The sequence below is a fragment of the Heteronotia binoei genome, chromosome 1 (assembly GCF_032191835.1).
Source record: "Heteronotia binoei isolate CCM8104 ecotype False Entrance Well chromosome 1, APGP_CSIRO_Hbin_v1, whole genome shotgun sequence".
Taxonomy (NCBI): Eukaryota; Metazoa; Chordata; class Lepidosauria; order Squamata; family Gekkonidae; genus Heteronotia; species Heteronotia binoei.
Genome location: NC_083223.1, coordinates 215282835 through 215305130, shown reverse-complemented (window position 1 = coordinate 215305130; position 22296 = coordinate 215282835). Strand labels below are relative to the sequence as shown.

Sequence of the window (22296 nt, the reverse complement as noted above, 5' to 3'; positions counted from 1 at the left end):
TTCCACCAGCATACTTAGGTTACTGAATTTAGGAATTTTCTTCAGCTTACAAAACAGTCTTCTGCTTAACCAGGACAGCTGACTACACCTGTGCTGCCATCTGCAGACATTTCTACTCTTCCCACTTAGTAGCCTCCTGTGCATGTACTGCAGGCAGCCTATACCAGGCATCTGTCTCCATGCATTGCTCAACCCCACCTTTGTGGGATAGGACCAATGATTTTTGCCCTTTGGGTTCAGATATTCATTTTTAAAGATTTCTAGGTTGTATTTCCTAGAAGTTTAAAGCAACTTACAATAAAACACTTCCAGTTCAACAACTGTTAAAACCACAAAAAAAGAGCAGGGATCTATGACCAAAATTAAACTGACTGCCCATTTTTCAAAAAGGCCATTCCATTTTTTCCTGTCCTGTTTTTGGGTGACTACTACCAATTTAACTGCCTGCCTTTTACATAAGGAACTACATATTTTTTGTGTTTCTTGCAGATCTAAGGAGGTGGGTGGAGAAGTCTTCCAGAATATGCTAATACTTTAGCCAGTAAAGATACTGAAAGATTTAGTATGGACTTTCAGGGAAGGGAAAGAGATTAGTGGGGATGGGAAGTGAGATGCCCCCATGGATCCCTCCTTATTATACTGAAAGGTCTAGAACAAATTGTTCTGCAGAACTTGCCCAGGGTATTGTTAAAATGGAGTCTGAGACTTAATGCCTCAAAGCTCGAACCTATTTTCGGTTGTTAGATTATTTGGACATGTAGTGTTTCTAAATCTTCCATTGAAATGTGTTTCAGTTTTGCTGGATTATGCCATAAGTATGTGCTTGCATAAACTAAAGAAACCTTTTCTCTTTCTCATTTCACCACCATTCCAAATTTTGTTTCAGGACTTGAGTTTCAAAGATTTTGGGAGAAAATGGCTATAATAGTCTCTAATTCTGAGCTGGCAATGGGCATCCCCTATTCTTCTGCAGTACCAGGACTTTCACAATATCTCCAAAACATCACCAAACTCATAATATCTATGCTGTCAGTGACTGCTGATCCTGGATTTGCAAACTACAATTTACTTGAAACAGGGAAAGCCACAGAGCCTTGTTTATCAATTGAACATCTGCTATGTTCTGATTTCCATGAAGTGCGCTTAGTGGTCTTGGAAGCTACCCTGCTATGGTTGAGACAAATGAGTTGTAAACATATGACTGAAGGAGGAGCAAAAGGCCTTTTGGCTCTACTGCCTGGTTTGGAGGAGACTCTTCTTAGAATAGCTGTAAAAGAAAAAAATCCAGAATGTTTTTGCAAGGTAAAAACACACACACACAAAATCCCTGTAATGAGAAAGTGTAATTTCAAATAAGATAGACCAAATTAGGACTGTTTATTTTTCTTTCATCAACACAGGTTGATTTCTTTTTACTAGGTATTGGAGGTTCTGTATTGTATGGATTTAAGAAATGTGCTTCTAAAGACAGAAGATGCTGTAAAAATTAATCCACGGGATTTCTTGCATTGGATTATAAATACTGCAGATACTTCTAACAGGTATATTTTGTCACTGGTAAAAAAAATCAATATATCTAACATATTGATACATGTAATATGTAACTATATCTTAATTTTCAGTTGGCCCCATCTGTGAGTATTAAATTTGTGGATCAGGGCTATGTAGAGAGAAAGGAGATTGTTCTGCAAACTTGAGGGGAATCCCCATGTTTGCAGAGAAGTCCAGAAAGTTTTTAGAAAATAGAGGGGAATGAGTTACATGGGCAGTGGTGAGTTGCATCATCAATTGGCAGTGGTGGTGTAGAAGGAGCAGAACGTTCCACTGCCTTTACCATGCCAACTGCAGATGGTTGGCTATGCAGGCAGGTGGGCAGGGGGCTAACTCCTCCCCAGCTCTAAGTGAGCTCTATGGCATGGCAATGCAGGCAGGCAGAGTTAGGAGTGGGGGTTGATAAGTGGGGTACCTGATGAGCCAGTTGGGGGAGGATGAGATTCCACTCATACACACATCATTCTTGCATGACCTACTTGTAATGTGTAAATATCCATTGATTGCTGATTACCCTTTGTAAAGAAATAATCTTAGAAATAAAAGAAATCCCTGTGGTTTCAATTAAGAACATAAGAGAAGCCATGTTGGATCAGGCCAGTGGCCCATCCAGTCCAACACTCTGTGTCACATAGTGGCCAAAAAAAATTTATACACACACACACACACACACTGTGGTTAATAGCCACTGATGGACCTCTGCTCCATATTTTTATCCAATCCCCTCTTGAAGCTGGCTATGCTTGTAGCCGCCACCACCTCCTGTGGCAGTGAATTCCACATGTTAATCACCCTTTGGGTGAAGAAGTACTTTCTTTTATCCATTTTAACCTGACTGCTCAGCAATTTCATTGAATGCCCATGAGTTCTTGTATTGTGAGAAAGGGAGAAAAGTACTTCTTTCTCTGCTTTCTCCATCCCATGCATTATCTTGTAAACCTCTATCATGTCACCCCGCAGGTGACATTTCTCCAAGCTAAAGAGCCCCAAGCGTTCCAACCTTTCTTCATAGGGAAAGTGTTCCAGCCCTTTAATCATTCTAGTTGCCCTTTTCTGGACTTTCTCCAATGCTATAATATCCTTTTTGAGGTATGGCGACTAGCACTGCACACAGTACTCCAAATGAGACCGCACCATCGATTTATACAGGGGCATTATGATACTGGCTGATTTGTTGTCAGTTCCCGTCCTAATAATTCCCAGCATGGTGTTGGCTTTCTTTATTGCAATCGCACACTGTCCTGACATTTTCAGTTAGTTATCTACCATGACCCCAAGATCTCTCTCTTAGTCTCTGCCAGTTCACACCCCATCAACTTGTATTTGTAGCTTGGATTCTTGGCCCCAATGTGCATTACTTTGCACTTGACCCCATTGAATTTATCGTGTTGAGTTCCAAGCACTGCTAAATTATACATATGTTGCTTCCTAATTTTTATATATCTTTACAAATCCTTGATGAAGTAAGTCAGGTGATGAAACAAGACTTAGAAATGTCAGTCAGTCATTCTTTATTATGATCATTTGACCAATTGTGTAACACATTTACACATATAAAGACTAAGAAACATGACATCTAAATGGATTCTAGGCAAAGCTGAGATCTGAACTGAATGGATCACTCTGTCTTACCTCAAATTACAACATATTGGAGTGACAGTGGGTTTTTTTGTTGACTAAACCAGTTGATGCTGTTAGGCAAGATGTGGACATACAGAAGATGGTCCGAGGACAGAAATTTTCACCTTTGTGTACCAGAATTATTACAGCTCTAATAACTAAGGGGAAATAGCAACCCATAAGACTACTTAAGTGTTTGATTATGTTCAGGATATACAATATGATATTATACATTCACAATGGAAGATTGCCTTCATCAAATGATGACCGTCAAATCTCGGCCCTCTTTTAGTTTACCCAACTCCATGGTAAACCATAGGGCCAGGTGTCACCCCAAGGATGGAAGAGGTCAGCAATGGGCAAGTTTGTCAATAGCTTCTAGGAGCTTCACGTTCCAAGCTTCCACCACAGCTTCAGCAAGTCCCTCATTAGGGAATCCATGATCTTCTGCAGGTGGAACATTTTAACTGGCCTGCCTCTTGCTGGATGTAGAAACCACATTTACCTTTGTTTTGAGTAGATAGTGGTTAGACCAGGGTTCATGCTAAATCTCCAACCCCAAACTAGATTTTCCATCAAAGGCTCAGTTCAAAAGATTAAGACCAAGGTTGTCTCTCAAGAAACCTTTTGATCTTTGTGGTCTCCGTGCATCACATTGTTGGGATAGACAGCGCCTGCACCAACTCTGATGGTGTTTCTAAAGCTCCAAAGGGAATTTCGCGCTCAGCACTGTGTATGCCCAAGAACCCCACCACGTATGCTCCAGGGCTGGCGCTAGAATCCCACCAGATCTCTTCTGACCGTGCGCGTGAAAAGACGTCCACTCCTACTGCTCCGGTCGGTGTATTCTTCCCTTTCTACTTTGCTTCTAAAAAAAATTAAAATAAAATTGTTTGTTTTGTATTCTGAAATAATATTTGGATGGTGAAATTATTGTTGGGGAAATTTGCAAAACTGAGAGGTGACCAATAATCTTCTCTTGTTTCTGATTAATAGTTTTATGGAAACTGCATACTATTCAAAAATATTAATAACAAAAATATTTATCATGAAGTGTAGAAGCTGCTGTATATCAAGCCAGATCATTGGTCCTTCTCGCTAAGTACTTTCTCATCTGACTGGTACCAGTTCTATAATTGTCAGGCAGAGAGAATGGTCTTTCATGTTATCTCTATCCTTTTAATGTTTGCATTGCATTGAGACTGTTTGCATTGTTTTATTGAATCATGGAATTCCGTGTCTGTGAGCCGCCCCGAGCCCGCCTTTGGCGGGGGAGGGCGGGATATAAAAATAAAATTATTATTATTATTATTATTATTATTATTATTATTATTATTATTATTATTATTATTATTATTATTATTATTATTATTATTAATGCAAGGTATTGAATCTGGGACTTTCTACATGCAGTACAGGTTCTGTACCACTGAGCCATAGCTCCTATCTTGTGCAATAGGTCCCATAGCTCATGAGAACAGAAAGGTCATCTGAATTTATATTTTGTTAGATTGGGAGAAAATGGAGATGGACAAAGGCAATGGGTTCTCTTGTATCTTGAAAAGTCAGCAGGTGCATAGGTGTGAGGCCAACTGGTAAATTCTTCAATCATCATCAGTACTCAATGTACCTTAATTCAATTTTATATTTGTAAAAAACTGTCCTATTCTCATGCATTAACTAGAATTTTCTTATTATGGTTGTATATTTGTGTGGAACAGTTGTAATTTATTGGGCTGGACTAGATTTAATCCTGGTTTATTTTGCTTTTAATTCTTTGTGACTGTTAACCTTATTTTTGCAGCATTGAAATTCAAAGGGTATCCCTTAAGCTTGCTTCGAAGTTTATTGTCCATCTTGTACAAAATTGGCAGGAGGTAAGAATTTGATTTAGCATTGCTAAAGGCAGTTTGTTATATTGTGCTTGCCTCAGATTTTGCTGTGATAGAGAAAATTCCTTTCTGCAAAATTATCTTTAATCATCCTCTTCATTTTGATGCGCCTTTTAGTTAGTTGCTTCTGATATGCAAGAGCCCCGTGTTAAAGCTGCAGTACTGCAGTCTTAAGCTTTGCTCACGAGTTCGATTCCTGGCGGAAGCTGGGTTTTCAGGTAGCCGGCTCGAGGTTGACTCAGCCTTCCATCCTTCTGAGGTCAGTAAAATGAGTACCCAACTTGCTCGGTGGAAAGCGTAGATGACTGGGGAAGGCAATGGCAAACCATCCCATAAAAAGTCTGCCGTGAAAATGTTGTGAAAGCAACGTCACCCCAGAGTTGGAAATGACTGGTGCTTACACAGGGATCTTTCCTTTTCCTTCCTTTCCTTCTGATATGCAGAATCTGAGACAAAGTTTCAGTCTGCAGGCAGGTACTAGCTTCTATAGACACCTTCCAAGAGCACCCCAGCATCAGTTTTTGCAGAAGTCTGGTGCAGATTTCTGCATTACAGCATGTTTATTTTTATTCCTTCAAATATGTATTGGTTATTAGAACATTAGATTTCAGGTAATATTCATTCATTTGTTTTCTTTGTGATGTAGAATATATGCATTAAAATAAACATTAATATTGTAGAGATTATAGGAATTATCTTTGAATAATGAAAACTGTGATAGTGTTAACCTTTCTTTGAATTCATCATTTTGTATTTTTTGTATCTGTGTTTGAGTGTATTTTGCTCTTTTTAAATTAATACTCTTTTCTTGTACAAACCAAAAGAGTGGTCTTGGTTTTCTTCTCTGTCTAGAAAAAAATTCGGATCCTATGGAAGTTGTGTGTCCTGTTTGTTTTCTTAAATAATCACTGAAGTTACACACACTCACACACACACACACAAAGAATTTCAGCATATTGTTGGGCTCTCTTACTGCCTTTACCTTTTTCTATAGGAAATAAAATCAGAGGTGAAACTTTGGATTCAAATAGTCACTTATTGTTGTAAAGATGAACAACAGACAGATCTCAGGTTGGCTGCTGCAGATGTTCTTGTTAATGTTGCACCATTTTTCCTGACCAATCAGAATCTTCTCTTGGGTAAGTAAATAGGCACTATTCAACACTATTGAGCACAAGCAAGCAAAAATACTCTTTAGGGTAATTGATTTTAGGATGAGAATATAACGGTTAACTTTCACCTTAAATAAAAGTGCTTAACATTTGGATGGGTTATACTTTTTTAAGTACACATTTGATTATTAGATTAATCCAAAGGTATTATGCATATATTATATAGGTAGGAACTACAGTTCTGTCACAGAGCTCTTCTCTACATGCACAAGATTCATGATTCAGCTGATATGTGTGGGTCTGCCCTCTCCAATGAATGAGTCAGTCTGTATGCAGAAGAGTTGTATATGCTGTAGTTTGAGATAAAAGTAGCATTAAGTTATGTTTAATGTAAGTCTCCCTTTTCAGTGTTTTTAATTACTCCACCCTTGACATGAAAATAAAGAGAAAAGTTAGCAGGTTGTATGCAAGGAATCTGAGGTGTACAGAAAGTCTTCTGATAAATATTATTTAGATTTTAAAATTAGCTCAGGTTAAAAAATTTTAAATGTAATTTTAGACTTTTAAGAAATCAGTTCTAATATCCTTTTAAAATAAATACATAGGTCTTTCTGATACACTGTTGCTCTGGAAGTGTGTTATTCAGCTGTTGCAGAGTGAAGAGCAGATAGTAAGAGATGCTGCTGCTGGAGTCATTGGAGTCGTCCTGTCTCAGGAAAGCATCTTCAGAAAAAAAGGTATGAAATTGTTCTTGTTCATTAATTACCCATTATCAATATTTAAGAAAGGAAGATGCAGTGTAAATGGCAATGTGGTACAGTTTATGGGTTGGATCCTTCAAATGACAAGCAGGAAGCATTCACATTGTTCCAGCTCCCTATCCCACAGCAACTCCTTTGACTGCCACAGAGCTGATGCTGAGGGCTGGGTGAGCTTGTGGACAAAATAGCATTGGGGGAGGGCTGCAGAGGAGGAATTGAGTGAAATCACCCCCTACCCTTCTCCGGTGGCCTATTCATTGCACTTCCGAGTATAGGCTCCTCCTCCTCATCACAGGGTCAGTTCTTCCAAACGATACGGGGGGGGGGGGAGTGGCCTATCCCTCACAAGCTCTCCAGTTCGTTCCATCCCTGCAAGCAGCAGAACGGCTTTCTTCCTTTGCTTCAAGAAAGCATAGAGATCCAGAGTGGATTGCTTGGAACCGAGCACTTAGCCGGGAGCATCAGGGGCTGCCCCAACAACGCCAGCACGAGGGCAGCGCGCCACAACCTACTCATGAGTAGACCCTCTCAGACAGAAGGTGGCAAAGCCCTGTTGCGATCCGCTCCCTCACTATCGCGACAGGAGCAGAGCGCCGGAGTCGGCACGAGGAGCCGAATCAACTCTGAAGCTGCATTGCGGTAAGCCGCTCTGAAGCGGGAAGGGGCCCTGGCAGTCAGGAGTTCTGGGAGCCTCTTCAGGGAAGGGGTAGGCAGGAGCCTTCAGGACGACCACGGAAAGGGAAGAAGGGTGACAGAGTGCCCTAGTGGTTAGCTGGGGGCTTGTTGAAAGCCTTCTCTTAGTTTGCCTTTCCTGTTAGCCGTTCCCACCTTTCTGAATGTTGCCTTTACTTTCAGTTTTGTTTTAGTGCAACATTGAGGCAACGAAATGGCATCCAGCTCCAAGAGCAACTCTCCCAGTGAATTTGAGTTACCTCTTCTGTCGGCTTCCTTAGCCTCTCAAAAGACACAAGACCCCCCAAACCCTGATCTGTCTGGGGATGATGCCAAGGCAAATCTTCTTCATTGGCTCAAGCAAGAAAAGTTAAAAGAACAGAGGAACCTTGTACAGCAATTAGGTTCCTCTGTAGCTTCTGCCTTGAAGAAGAAACAGGAGAAGAGAAAGAGGGGCAGGGACCCCAGCCCCAGTGGCTCTTACAAGTGACAGCCTAAGTGGCCAAACCTGGGATTAGATTCCCCCCTGCCTAGTTTTGGAGAGGAGCCTGAACAGTCCTCTGATAAGGAGGACGGGGAACTTTCAGAGGAGGAGAAAGAGCTGGCTGCTACGGTTCAGTCCAGGCTCTTTCCCCTTGAATACTATTCAAAATTGCTTCCTGAGGTTCTAAGAACCTTAACTTTCTGGCCACCCCTAAAGAACAGGAAGACTTGGATCCTGATCTCCCTGCAGGTTCAGGAGATATGATACCTAAGTTGAGCAGCCCTCAAACTGGGGTTCCCTTGCCAGCAGCGTTTTTTGCCATGGTTAAAGCAGAATGGGAACGCCCGGCCAAACCCAGATCCATTCAGCTGGTGTTCTCTAAACTCTATTCCTTAATCCCTCAGGCCACCAGGAGATTAAAACTGCCAGTGGTAGATGATGCTGTAACTAGTCTGATTTCCAATTCAGTCCTATCTATGGTCTACCTAAGGACCCATGTGATAGAAGAATAGAGCAAGGCCTGGGTAAGGAATTTGAGGCATCAGCCTGGGCCATTAAGGCCTCCACGACGACCTCCTTATTCACTAGAACAATGTGTACCTGGGCCAATAATTTGGCATCAGCGTATAGTGGAGCTCCTAAGGAGTTTAAGGATGAGTTTAAAAAGACTGCCCAATCTGCTGCCTTCGTGGCAGATGGTTTCCTAGATACTATGCAACAGGCACCTAGAGCCATGGCCTGTGGGGTGGCGGCTAGGTGCAACATTTGGCTTTGTAATTGGGACATGGATGCCGCAGCTCAGGCACGAGTGGCGGCGGTTTCATTTAAAGGCTCTTTGTTGTTTGGGGAGGGCCTAGATAGGTATCTCATTGAGAATAGGGACAAAAAGAAGGTCCTTCATTCTAAGGGTAAGGATGTAAAGCAGAAGAAGTCTTTATCTTCCTTCTGAGAGTCCAAGAAATCCACTAGACCGGGGTCCTTTCACTCCTTCAGAGGGAAGTGGCAGCAGAAGGGATGGGATTTCAAACCCTTCTATTCAGGAAAGTCGGTTCCAAGAACCCTCCCAAAAAAAGAGGGTCACAATGACTATGCCAACAGTCCGAGGAGAATCGGGGGGTGACTCGCTCAGTTCGCAGACAACTGGCATCGGTCCATACAAGACCTATGGGTGTAGGAGACCGTGAGCAAGGGTTACGCCATCGAGTTCCTTTCCCTTCCTCCTGGTTGTTTTTGTTGGGTTCTGTGGAAGCGGGATGTGACCTCTCACAAAGCAGTGGTGGCTGCCATTCAACATTTGGTGGACACTGGTGTGGTGGAATCGGTCCCGACCTCTAAAAAGGGTCTGGGGGTTTACTCTGTGATCTTACAAGTACCAAAGAAACATGGAGACTTCAGAACCTTTTTGGATCTGAAATGACTCAACAAGTTTGTACAGACAAGACACTTCAAGATGGAGTCTTTGTGGTCTGTGTTGCTAGCCATTCAACCACAGGACTTTCTGGCATCCTTGGATCCATTCGAGGCTTATTTGCATATCCCCCTTCGGGAATCCCACAGAAATTTCTACGCTTCTCCTATGGGGGGAAGCACTTTCAATATCGAGCTCTGCCATTCGGTCTAAAATTCTCACCTCGGGTCTTCATGAAGGTTCTGGTGACACTGGTGGCAGACCTGAGATTGCACGGTGTGGCTCTGTTTCCTTACCTCGACAACATTCCTGGTGAAGGCGGGATCATACCAGCAGTGTCTGGAAGACACTCACTGGACCATGTCAATGTTGCAGCGTCATGGGTTTGTAATAAATGTGGAGAAGAACACCCTGGTTCCCACACAGAGGTTGGTGCATATGGGGGTGCAGACAGACACGACCATAGACAGAGTCTTCTTATGAACATATGAAGCTGCCTTATACTGAATCAGACCCTTGGTCCATCAAAGTCACTATTGTCTACTCAAGACTGGCAGCGGCTCTCCAGGGTCTCAAGCTGAGGTTTTTCACGCCTACTTGCCTGGACCCTTTTTAGTTGGAGATGCCGGGGATTGAACCTGGGACCTTCTGCTTACCAAGTCTTAACAGTAGAGAGAAGGGTGAAGCTCTGATCTTCTTCGTGGTCTCTGTGCTTCACACTCATGTGATGAAATGCCAGCGCCGATCCCCGATCCGTAATACAAAAGTCCGGGATTTTTCGCTGCCCAACCTCGGTAGGCATGCGCAACAGCCCCAGTGCGCATGCCCATTTGGTGGGCGCGAATATCTCACCAGTTCCTCCTTTACCACCGTGTTGGATAGACACGTTTTGTCATCACTCCGGTTGGTAGTTACTTACCTTTTTCTTCTCCAGGTTTCTCCCGTTTTTCCTTCGTTCTTTTCCTTGTTATACAAAAAAAAGAGAGACTTTAGTTACAACCCTTTGGGGTTTTCCCCCCCACACCCTCCTCCCACCACTCCTTCTCTATGGAAAAGCGTTTGGCGTTCTTCAAATGGTGCCTGAAGTGCAGGAGCAAAATTCCTCCTCCAGACGGACACTCTCTTTCTTTGCTGTGCCTTGGGGAAGGTGGAATCCTGTCATTACTGCTCAAAATTCTCTAAGCAGACGAGAAAGAATTGAGCTGCAAGGCTTTCAGCGGCGCTGTTGAAATCAGCTCTTGCACTGCAGATGTCGACATCGGCGTTGACCAGTGTTTCGATGGCTGCCCCGGCATCGACATCAGTTCCGGCCTCATTATCGAGCCAACCGACTCAACTGCTCCAGGGAACCGACTGTCCCCACAAGCGTGCGGCCTCGGCATCCCAGTCCGAACCATCAACCCCGGCCAAGAAAACCAAAGGGGTACGGGACTCTCGCTCCGCTGAGCCCAGGAAGCATAAGGATAAGAAGAGGCACCAAGATCGGCAGACCCCTTCTCTGCCACCAAAGGACCCAGCGATCATTTCGGGGGAGCCTCTGGAAAAAATCCTCGCTTCACCGATTGGACCGAAGAGCCCCTCAGGTCCAACGGATGTTATGCATACCTCCCTTTCTGGCTCTGATTGGGAGGTTGACCCTACAGAGCGGTCAGCTGATTTGAAGGAGGGTGATCCTAGTTCAGCATCAGACTTTGAAGTCTCGCAGCCGAGGGACCGCTTGACACCAAAAATGCTGCTGATGCTCCAACCTGAGAGGTTTGTGGAGACTTTGGATCCCTTTCGATGTCCACATCCTCTACCCAACTGGGATCCATGACCGGGGGCTTATCCCTTTGGGGGCTACCCCTACCATTCACCTTATCCCTGGTACCCTCCTCAGAACCCAGACTGGGATCAACGTTCTGAGGCCTCGCACCACTCCAGCATCTCAGCACGTTCACCACCTGATTGCCGAGGTTAATTGATGCCGACTTTGACCCCGAAGTTGGTCAGGAAGCCGGCACGTTCCAGTGGTCCAGACTTTGAGCAAACTTCCTCGACTAGGATTACCGTAGACGTCCCAGGTTTACCATCTGAGGAGAGCGCTTCTTCCTCTCCATTGACCTCCAATGAATATGGGGAGGAGCAGTCGGGCCATCAGCAGGAAGAGTCTTCACCAGAATCCAGGATAGCTGAGGATCTTCCATTCTCTCCTTCTGAGCATTTGAAATCCTATGGGGAGCTAATTAAAGAATGGCGAACTCCTTTTCTTTGCCAGTGGTCCAGCCTCAACCGGTCATTTCTAATTATTGTGCCTGCATGGCAAGATATCAGTATTCCCTATGGGAGCAACTCTCACCGCTGTTAGCTGCTTTGCCTGAGGATAAGCGTAACCAGGCAAAAAGGGCCCAGAGGGAGGGGATGCTCCTGGCAAAACAGCAGCTACAGGCCTCTAAGCATATGGTGGGCACTGCAGCCAAGACGCTTACCTCGGCCATTACATTGCATCGTCACTCATGGCTTCATTCCACTTCCCTCCAGTTAGACACCACATCCTGGGTTGAGGATCTTTCCTTTGAAGGTGAGGGTCTATTCAGCTCTGCTATGGATGCAGTCCTACAAGAAATGGACAAAAGTATTAAGACATCACGTAATCTGGGAGTACCTCCCATCTTCCTCTCGCCCTGGCAAGCCTTGTCCATGGTCCAAGCAAAGACCTAAGAAGCCCTACCACACCAAATCCCCTGAGTATTCGTGGAAGCTGTGCACGAGACAGCATGAGGCCAAGAGTTCCTTCGCTGCAGGAGGAAAAGCCAAGTTTTCTTCTTTCTCCTCTCAAATGGGAAAGTCGAAGACTACCAGGAATCCCAAGCAGGAACTTTGACTTTGGCACCCTCCCTTCTCCCCCCCGCTCCTCCGGACCCACCCGCCTCCACAGATTTCTGCAAGCATGGTGGCAGATCACCACCGACAAGTGGGTCTTGTCCATCATACAAGAGGGTTATGCGATAGAATTTGTTCAGCTCCCTCCTCATCCCAGATTGGTGACCCCACAGCTGTTCTGCTGGAGGAAGTTCAGAATCTTCTCAGGAAGCAGGCAATGGAATCTGTTCCTGATCATCTCAAGGGTCAGGGGTTTTACTCCAGATACTTCACGGTTCCCAAGCGGGACGGTGGACTTTGTCCGATCATGGATCTCAGGGGCCTGAACGAATTCATTGCTTATCAGAAGATCAGAATGCTGACCCTGCAAAGCATCCTTCCGCTCATCAACAAGGGAGATTGGATGGATCTTCTTCGTGGTCTCTGTGCAGTCCCACACATGGGTCTTGCCGCAGGCAACAGATCCATACCTCGGAGCTCCAATAGCTCGCCTATAGCGCTTTTTGGCGCGCTTCCCTCCCACTCTGGGGAGCAGGCACCGACCGCGCATGCCTGGAGCGGGGGGGGGGGAGCGGCCATCCCACTCAGTTTCTTCCCTTCCGCCGCCCGGACAACACCTACCTTGCTGTGTTCCTCCTTCTGCTTCGCCTCACCTTGGTATCGTATCACTCTTTCTTTCTTATTCTCCTTTCTGATTTTCGTCCTACAACTTTAAAAAAAAAAAAAAGAAGAAGCCTCTTCTGCGCTGTTCTTTTTTCTACCCCCCCCCATCCCTTCCCTTCCATCTTCCCCTCCCCGTCCGGAGCGTATGGAAGGGAAAATAACGTTTAAAAGGTGTTCGAGGTGTGGGGCCAAGTTCCCCTCTTCTGACGGCCACTCTCAGTGCCTATTCTGCTTGGGGGAATCCCATCGTGTCGACTCCTGCACTCATTGCGCCAGTTTTTGTAAACAGGCGCGGAAAAACAGAGCGGCCCGCCTTCGCAGTTTCCTCATAGAGAAGTCCCTCCGGGCGATGCCCGCTTCGGATTCGCCGCCTCCCCCACAAAGAGCGGGAGATTCGACTGTGTCGGCCCTTCTGAATATTCCTAAGAAGCATAAGCCCGACAAAAAGTCAACTAAGCACTCTGAGGGCAAGGTACCGAAAAAACTACATCATTCGGAATCGCCCTCGGTGTCCGAAGGCAAGGCGCCAAAAAAACTGCGTCACTCCGGATCGTCCTCGGTGTCGAAGTCTCGCCACTCCAGTCCGACGGCCTCCAGTCCGAAATCGTCGGCTCCTAAAGGACCTCGCGACCCGCTCGCTTCGACTGCCGCTGTCGCCATGACTTCTGCGCAATCCACTTCTGCTGGGACGGGGCGCTCGATCCCGATTTTGCCTCTGGAACTCTCGGCGCCGTCTGATGTTATTTCAGACATGCCGCAGCTGACTCCTCATTCCCCAAGGACTGAGATCATACCGATTGGCTCCAGGTCACCTTCGATCCACAGCGAGGTTCCGTCGGATATTCTACAACCGGAAAAGTCAAGCGTCCGCCCCGAACTCTTTCGAGACATTCCAGTTTCCTTGCAACTCAAGGACTCTTCTACCCAGGTTCCTATTCAACGGTTCCGCTCACGCTCTCCGGTCCATGGCGAACGTATTCGCTCCATTTCTCCGTACCGAGACGACTATCGGGATCACCATTACGACCGCTCCCAGTCTAGATCCCCGTCTCCTAGAACCCGTACAGCGTACCGAAGAGACTTTCGATCTCCTTCTGAACAAAGGTATTACAAGCAATACTCTGACTTTGAACCCGAACCAGACGTCCGTGACGTTTCGACTCCTCGGATCCGATATGTCTATTCCCCTCGGTACCGTTCTCGGGATCGTGATTTTAACCGTTATCGGCACAGGTCTCCCTACGCTAGAGACCAATCGTATCGGACCCGAGATGCTCGGACCCGAGAGATCCTCGATTCCACCAGGGGGCAGCATTACTACGCCCATCGGCCTCGTGAGGACTTCGAGTCTCCTCATCCTCAAATCCGAGATCTCCCAAGGCCTCCTCCCAGAGCACCTTCCGCGGCGCTTTCTAAACCACCTCCATCAGGGTCTCCTCGCGCTGGGCCGTCTCGGGACCGTTCACCGCGCAGGTCCATGACGCCTCAACGACATGACTCACACTCAGAAGTGGATACTTCAGATCATTCAGACTCCGAGGGACCTCCAGCCTCGCCTTCTTCTGACATGCCCACTCGGCTTTCACCATCGGACAGTTCCAAGGCATATCTCAATCTAGTAACTACAATGGCCTCGGCCCTTAATATCCCTATGCCATCAGACTCTCCTAGGGTCTCCGACGTGGTGCATGACCTCGTGCAATCCGACTTACCTGACGGCTCAACACTGCCTATGCTTCCTGTCCATCTGGAGGCCCTCCGTGAATCTTGGGAAAAGCCTGCTTCCATACCAGCTATTTCCAAACGCCTCGACTCCCTCTACAGGGTGCATGCTGCTGATTGTAAATTTCTAGCCTCCCATCCGGCTCCTAACTCTATAATAGTTCATTCGGCCATTAAGGCCAAGCAATCTCGTCACCCTGCTCCTCCCGACCGCGAGGGTAGGAAATTGGACACTTTAGCAAGGAAAATTTACGGCTTTGCCTGTACTAACTCCAAATTAAACAACTATCTGGCTTATTTTGCGGCATACACGTTCAATCTCGCAAACCAGATAACTCCTCACCTTGCTTCGATGCCTGACTCCTCACAGAAGACCGTTTCCGGCCTAGTTTCGGAGCTGTCGCGTGTCTCTAAACAGCAGATAAATTCCCTTAGACATGCCGTCTCTTGTTCTTCCAGAGTGTTTGCAACCTCAGTGGCCCTGCGGCGCCATGCCTGGCTGCGTTCGACTAACCTGCACCCAGACATTAAACAGAAGATAGAAGATCTTCCGTTCGACGGTCTCGGACTGTTCCACGCTTCGACGGACGAAGTCCTCACCTCTGTGGATGATGGACGGAAGCGAGCCAAGCGCCTGGGGGTCTCACAGTCGACTTCTCAGACCTTCGGCAAGCAGAGACCATGGAAACCTTCTTTTCAGCGCCGTCAACGCTCTCCCAGACAGCAAGATCTCTGGACAAAAAAGCCTCAGCAACAGAAACAACCGTTCCAACAACGGCCGCGTGCGCAACCATCCAAAAAGCCATCTCAACCAACTAAGCAGTCTCTTTGACTCTCCTACAACACTACCGCTGAGTCCTCTTTACCATACCAGACTACTTCCATTTTACCCGACGTGGCATTCCATCACCACAGATTCCTGGGTCCTCACCATTGTGCGTCTAGGTTACGCAATAGAGTTCGCTTCACCTCCTCACCTCCGTTACTTTATAGTTACTCCACCCTCCCCTCACCTCCAACAGGAAATTCTGGACTTGCTCCAGAAAAATGCAATAGAACCAGTTCCTCCTCTACACCGGGGAAGGGGGTTCTATTCAAGGTACTTCCTTGTCCCAAAGAGGGACGGGGGCAGGCGCCCTATCCTGGATCTTCGGAAGCTAAACGAACACATAATTTACAAGAAATTCAGAATGATTTCTCTTCAGTCCATACTCCCTCTTATCCCCCAAGACTCCTGGATGGCTTCCCTAGACCTTCAGGACGCCTACTTTCACGTAACGATCCGCCCCCACCACCGCAGGTACCTCCGTTTTGCAATACGTCATCAACACTTCCAATACCGATCCCTACCCTTCAGACTTTCCACTGCACCCAGAGTGTTTACCAAGTGCATGGCGGTAGTGGCAGCTGCCCTGCGCCTTCAGAACATTTCAGTATTCCCGTACATAGACGACTGGCTCCTGATTGCACCGACTCAGCACCAGCTGGAGAGGAACCTCGACACAACCCTCTCTCTGCTGGCCTCCCTGGGCCTCTGTGTGAATACCACCAAATCACACCTCACGCCGACCCAGGACCTGCAGTTTATAGGTGCTCGTCTATGTACGTCCCCTCACTTTGCATTCCTTCCGCACGACCGGGCCCAGTCCATCATATCACTGGCCAATCTATTCCTTCTCAACCCACGCCAGTCTGCTTTCAACATTCAGAGACTCTTGGGCCTTATGGCTGCGACCACTTCGGTGCTTCGCTTTGCTCGCCTGAGAATGCGACATCTTCAGCTCTGGTTCGTTCGGGCTTACCACCCGCATGTACAACCACAGAGCACTCTCCTCACCGTTCCCCAAAAGGCTCTGCACTCCCTTCGTTGGTGGACAATACCAGAGAATCTCTTCTCCGGAATGCCCTTCCTTCTTCCTCCGCCATCAGTCGTTCTAACCACAGACGCCTCTATGTGGGGATGGGGAGCCCACTTAGACGGCAAGACTGTCAGAGGCCTTTGGACAGGGGCCGAGCGGGCCATTCACATCAACTGCTTGGAATTGATCGCAGTTCACCGGGCCCTTCATTTGTTCCTGCCAATAGTCGCAGGTCGTCATGTTCAGGTCTCCACCGACAATATGGCGACTGTATTTTATGTCAACAAACAGGGGGGCACAAGATCTCTTCGGCTGTGCCGCATTGCCATACTGCTCTGGGAATGGTGTGTGAAACACAACATCTACTTGACTGCCATTCACCTCCCGGGTGTGGAGAATGTTCTGGCCGACTCCCTCAGCAGAATTCGGATAGACGACCACGAGTGGTCCCTCAATCAAGTCTATCTCCGCCGCGTCTTTCGCTGCTTCGGAGTGCCCAGGATAGATGTTTTCGCCTCAAGGAACAATGCCAAATGTCCTCGTTTTTACACCAGGAGGGGCAACGATGCGTTCCTGCACACCTGGAGAGGGCCACTACATTACCTGTTTCCACCGACCCCCCTTATAACACGAGTGTTAACCAAGATTGCTCGAGAGGGCACGGACTGTATCCTCATTGCTCCATGGTGGCCACGGCAGCCATGGTTCACGAGACTACTTCAAATGTCCAGTCACACCTACCGCCGGCTTCCCTTAGCGGGCGATCTCTTGACTCAAGCAGACGGCATGGTGCTGCATCACAATCCTCGCACTCTGGCCCTAACGGCATGGAGGATCCGTCCTCTGTCCTCTCTACAGAGGTAGCGAATGTTATCCTTAATGCAAGAAAGCCTTCCACCAGACTCTCGTATAAACATAAATGGAAGCGTTTCTGTTCTTTCGCGGCCTCCAATCATCTCCGAGCAGAATCTGTGCCTCTCAATCTGATCCTAGACTATCTACTTTCACTGCAGACATCAGGCCTCTGCTATTCCTCCTTAAAAGTTCATCTTTCGGCTATTTCTGCATTCCATGACCCCGTGGAGGGTAAAACAGTTTTTTCCCACAAGTTGTCTAAAGCCTTTCTTAAGGGCATGCTGCACTTGCATCCACCTACTAAACCTTTTGCCCCATCTTGGAGTTTATCCCTAGTTCTCTCTTGCCTAATGAGAACCCCGTTCGAACCCATGGCTACCACGCAGCTCAACCTCTTGTCCTGGAAGACTGCATTGCTGGTAGCCCTTACCTCAGGCAAACGGGCAAGTGACTTATGCGCCTTCCGCCACGATCGTCCCTACACCATTTTCCACAAGGACAAAGTTGTTCTGCGACCGGACCCTGCATTCCTTCCTAAGGTTGTCTCCCAGTTCCACCTATCGACTTCAACTTCTCTGCCAATGTTTTTCTCCAACCCATCAGACCAGGGACAACGAGCCCTGCATTCTCTGGACGTTAGAAGGGCTTTATCTTTCTACCTTGATTGTACACAACCTTTCCGTAAGGACCCTAATCTGTTTGTGGCCTACGGAAATCCTCACAGAGGTCACAAAATCTCTACCCAGAGACTGTCTAAATGGGTAGTTAGTGCCATCAGGTTGTGCTATGAACTGGCTAAACAGCCTCTGCCCGAAGGCCTTAAGGCCCACTCTACTAGAGCGGTCTCGACGTCTTCGGCTTTCCTGCGAGGCGTCTCCCTAGAGGACATTTGTGCGGCTGCATCGTGGTCCTCACCATCCACGTTCGTCTCCCATTATGCTTTAGACGTTCGTGCGAGACGTGACGCCTCCTTCGGTCAAGCGGTCCTCAGATCCATCTTCCACTGAAGTCAGGGGTGAGTGCATCCGCTTCCATCTCTGTGTTGCATAATATGATCTGACTTGGTTATGTGACTAACTTTCTTCTTTTACCAGCACCCTCCTCCAGGACATTTAGCTGGCTAGTCACCCATGTGTGGGACTGCACAGAGACCACGAAGAAGATAAACAGGTTGCTTACCTGTAACTGATGATCTTCGAGTGGTCATCTGTGCAGTCACACACGCCCACCCAGCCTTCCCCGCTGCTGGCCTCCTGTGATCGTTGTTTACCTTATATACTGTCAGTGTCAGTGGCAGCTGGAAGAAACTGAGTGGGATGGCCGCTCCCCCCCCCCCCCGCTCCAGGCATGCGCGGTCGGTGCCTGCTCCCCAGAGCGGGAGGGAAGCGCGCCAAAAAGCGCTATAGGCGAGCTATTGGAGCTCCGAGGTATGGATCCGTTGCAACCTGTTTTTACCCTGGACTTGAAGGATGCCTATTTCCACATCAGAATCCTCCCCAGTCACAGGAGGTTTCTTCATTTTGCCATTGGGACGCAACATTTCCAATACCAGGTGCTTCTTTTGGGCTCTCCACGGCCCCCAGGGTCTTCACAAAGACCATGGTTGTTGTGGTGGTTTACCTTCATCTCCAGGGTATCATCCTTTTTCCTATATAGACTATTGGTTGGTGGTTGCTGTGTCCGAAGCTGCTCTCAGAGCGCATTTACAAGTGATTCTCAACCTTTTGAGCACACTAGGACTTCTGGTGAACGTGAAAAAATCTCACCTGGTTCCAGCGCAAAGAGTTCAGTTTATAGGAGCGATTCTGGACACCACCCAGCACCTAGCATTTCTTTCAGATTTCCGAGCGTTGGATATCATCTCCCTGGTTCAACTCCTTCAGATGGTGAGATACGCTTCTGTTCTGCAGATCCAGTGTCTCTTGGGCCTCATGGCGGCTACTACCAATGTTCTGCGCTTTGCAAGGTTGAGGATGCGAATCCTTCAACTCTGGTTCCTCAAAAATCACAATCCAGTGAGAGGTCTCCCGTCCAAGATTCTGCAAATTCCTTCGCTGGTGCTACGCTCTTTAGATTGGTGGAGGATGAAGTCCAATCTTTGCGGAGGAGCTCCATTTCATCTCTCACTTCCCTCGGTCACGGTAATGACGGATGCCTCGCTGTGGGGATGGGGAGCACATCTAGGAGATCTTTGCATAGGCGGTCCATGGCCCCCGTCAATGACGCAGCATCACATCAGTTTCTTGGAGCTCATGGCAGTTCATCTAGCCTTAAAGTCGTTCCTACCCCTGATCAATGGTCAGACTGTAGCTGTGATGTCAGACAACACGGCAGCTGTGAGTTATATAAACCATCACGATTGTTTTATTATTGTTTACTTGTGTTGCCTTTGTTTATCTTACATTGTTAGCCGCCTTAAGCCTTTGTAGAATGGGTGGGATAGAAATCTAACATAATAAATAATAAATTAATAATAATAAATAAGGAAAGATCCACATCTGTAAGCAGCTGTACATTTGAAATTCATAGTATCTAAATCTGTCTCTCAGTTCATCCAAAATCTAACTATTAAGTGTTCAGACCAAACAAAAAGTATTTGATTTATTTATGTCAACTTCTGTTAGTGGAAGATTTTCATAAGGTTGGATCCTGTTCACAAAGGCTGATCTTCCCACCCTCTCCTTCCTCCAGCAGGCCCCTATGATCCTCAAAAAAAAGTGAGACCAGACCATGGAGGAACCTTTGTAGACAAAATGCCATAAAGCACTGGAAGTTACAGTCTGAAGGGAAAATTCCCTAAACACCCTCTTCCTTTTCTCCCTGCTTCCTTCACTGGTGGAGAAGAAAGTGAGGAAGGATCTGCCTTTGTGAGCACATTGCCACCACTTTCAAAGGATTCAACCAGCTGAGTTTTCAGTATTTTTGTGATGGCATAGTTCATCTCCTGAATGTCTATGCTGTTTCAGAAAGTCTTTTTTGGTTTACTTTTGCTCTTAACATTTTTAGTTTTTAAAAATTGCGTGTTTCCTTGCTGAGTTAAAGTACTATATTGCACTAAAGCTAAAATGTGACTGAGGCCTTCCATTGACTTTATAGAAATGCTATTGAGGATTAGAATTATTTTGTTCAAGGTAAGAAGCCCCTGCAGTACATTCCATAGTTACTAGTAAATTTACCTAGGACTACATATCATTGGTGTGATGCAAGAGGTAGAAATTATTAATAAATTATTTTTTAACCATGCAGATAAAAAAAGGATGGAGGATATTAAAGCAGCCTATATGCCTTGCATGGAAGAGTATAAGAGTACACAGGCTATAATATCTTTCACATGACTGTAAGGATAGAGAAGGGATTGAATGGAACTATCCCTTGCACTAGTGACATACTGTAAGCATGGATGGGGAGGATTTGAGGACCTATCAAAATGTACATGTGGCAGAGCTATATGGCTCTGTCCCATTTACTTTACTGAGATGCTGCTTGTTGTACTGAAGATAAAACTCTGCATGAGATGAAACAGCCCCTAAAAGTGTCAGAACATCTATCTGTCTCTTGATGATGAGTGTGTGAAAAAGTGTAAATGGAAAGGCCATTAACCCTGCTCAGAGCTTTTTTCAGGTTCATGGAAGGCTTTTCTTTCTAAGTTTGTAAATACAATTAGATTATACATACTCTTTCAAATGTTAGTAGGCATACTGATGAACAAACGTTATTGATAAAGACTCAGCATGGGTTCTGTAAGGGAAGATCTTGTCTCACTAACCTGTTAGAGTTCTTTGAGGTGGTGAACAAACTTGTGGACAAAGGGGACCCAATAGATGATGTTCACCTTGACTTCCAGAAAGCTTTTGATAAGGTTCCTCATCAAAGGCTCCTTAGTAAGCTTGAGAGTCATGGAGTAAAAGGACAGGTCCTCTTGTGGATCAAAAACTGACTAATTAATAGGAAACAGAGAGTGAGTATAAATGGGCAATTTTTGCAGTGGAGGGTGGTAAGCAGAGGGGCACCACAGGGCTCAGTTCTGGGTCCAATGCTTTTTAACTTGTTCATTAATGATTTGGACTTGGGAGTAAGCAGTGAAGTGGCTAAGTTTGTGGATGACACTACATTGTTCAGGGTGGTGAGAACCAGAGAGGATTGTGAGGCACTCCAAAGGGATTTGTTGAAGCTGGGTGAGTGGGTGTCAACATAGAAAATGAGGTTCAGTGTGGCCAAGTGCAAAGTAATGCACATTGGGGGCAAAAATCCAAACTATAAATACAAGTTGATGGGATGTGAACTGGCGGAGACTGACTAAGAGAGAGCTCTTGGGGTCATGGTAGATAACTCACTGAAAATGTCGAGACAGTGTGCAACTGCAATAAAAAAGGCCAGCGCCATGCTGGGAATTAGGAAGGGAATTGAAAACAAATCAGCCAGTATCATATTGCCCCTGTATAAATCGATGGTGCAGCCTCATTTGGAGTACTGTGTACAATTTTGGTCACTGCACCTCAAAAAAGATATTATAGCATTGGAATGATTAAAGCGTTGGAACACTTTCCCTATGAAGAAAGGTTGAAACGCTTGGGGCTCTAGCTTGGAGAAATGTTGATTGAGGGGTGAAATGATAGAGGTTTATAAGATCATATATAGGATAAAGAAGGTAGAGCAAGAAGTACTTTTCTCCCTTTCTCACAATACGAGAACTCATGGACATTCAATGAAATTACTGAGCAGTCGGGTTATAATGGATAAAAGGAAGTACTTCTTCACCCAAAGGGTGATTAACACATGGGATTCACTGCCACAGGAAGTGGTGGCAGCTACAAGCATAGACAGCTTCAAGAGAG

The 22296-nt window shown here is 46.3% G+C and overlaps 1 protein-coding gene across 3 annotated transcripts in view; it reads left to right on the top strand.

The window, feature by feature from the left end:
- The window catches only part of THADA (THADA armadillo repeat containing), a 313338-nt gene that overhangs the window by 243309 nt on the left and 47733 nt on the right, over positions 1-22296 (top strand). For all 3 annotated transcript variants that reach the window (XM_060247508.1, XM_060247518.1, XM_060247527.1), the window contains exons 32-36: positions 887-1302; positions 1420-1541; positions 4976-5048; positions 6058-6202; positions 6781-6912. In XM_060247508.1, the coding sequence (XP_060103491.1) occupies positions 887-1302; positions 1420-1541; positions 4976-5048; positions 6058-6202; positions 6781-6912 (888 nt within the window). The remainder of the gene's footprint in view (positions 1-886; positions 1303-1419; positions 1542-4975; positions 5049-6057; positions 6203-6780; positions 6913-22296) is intronic.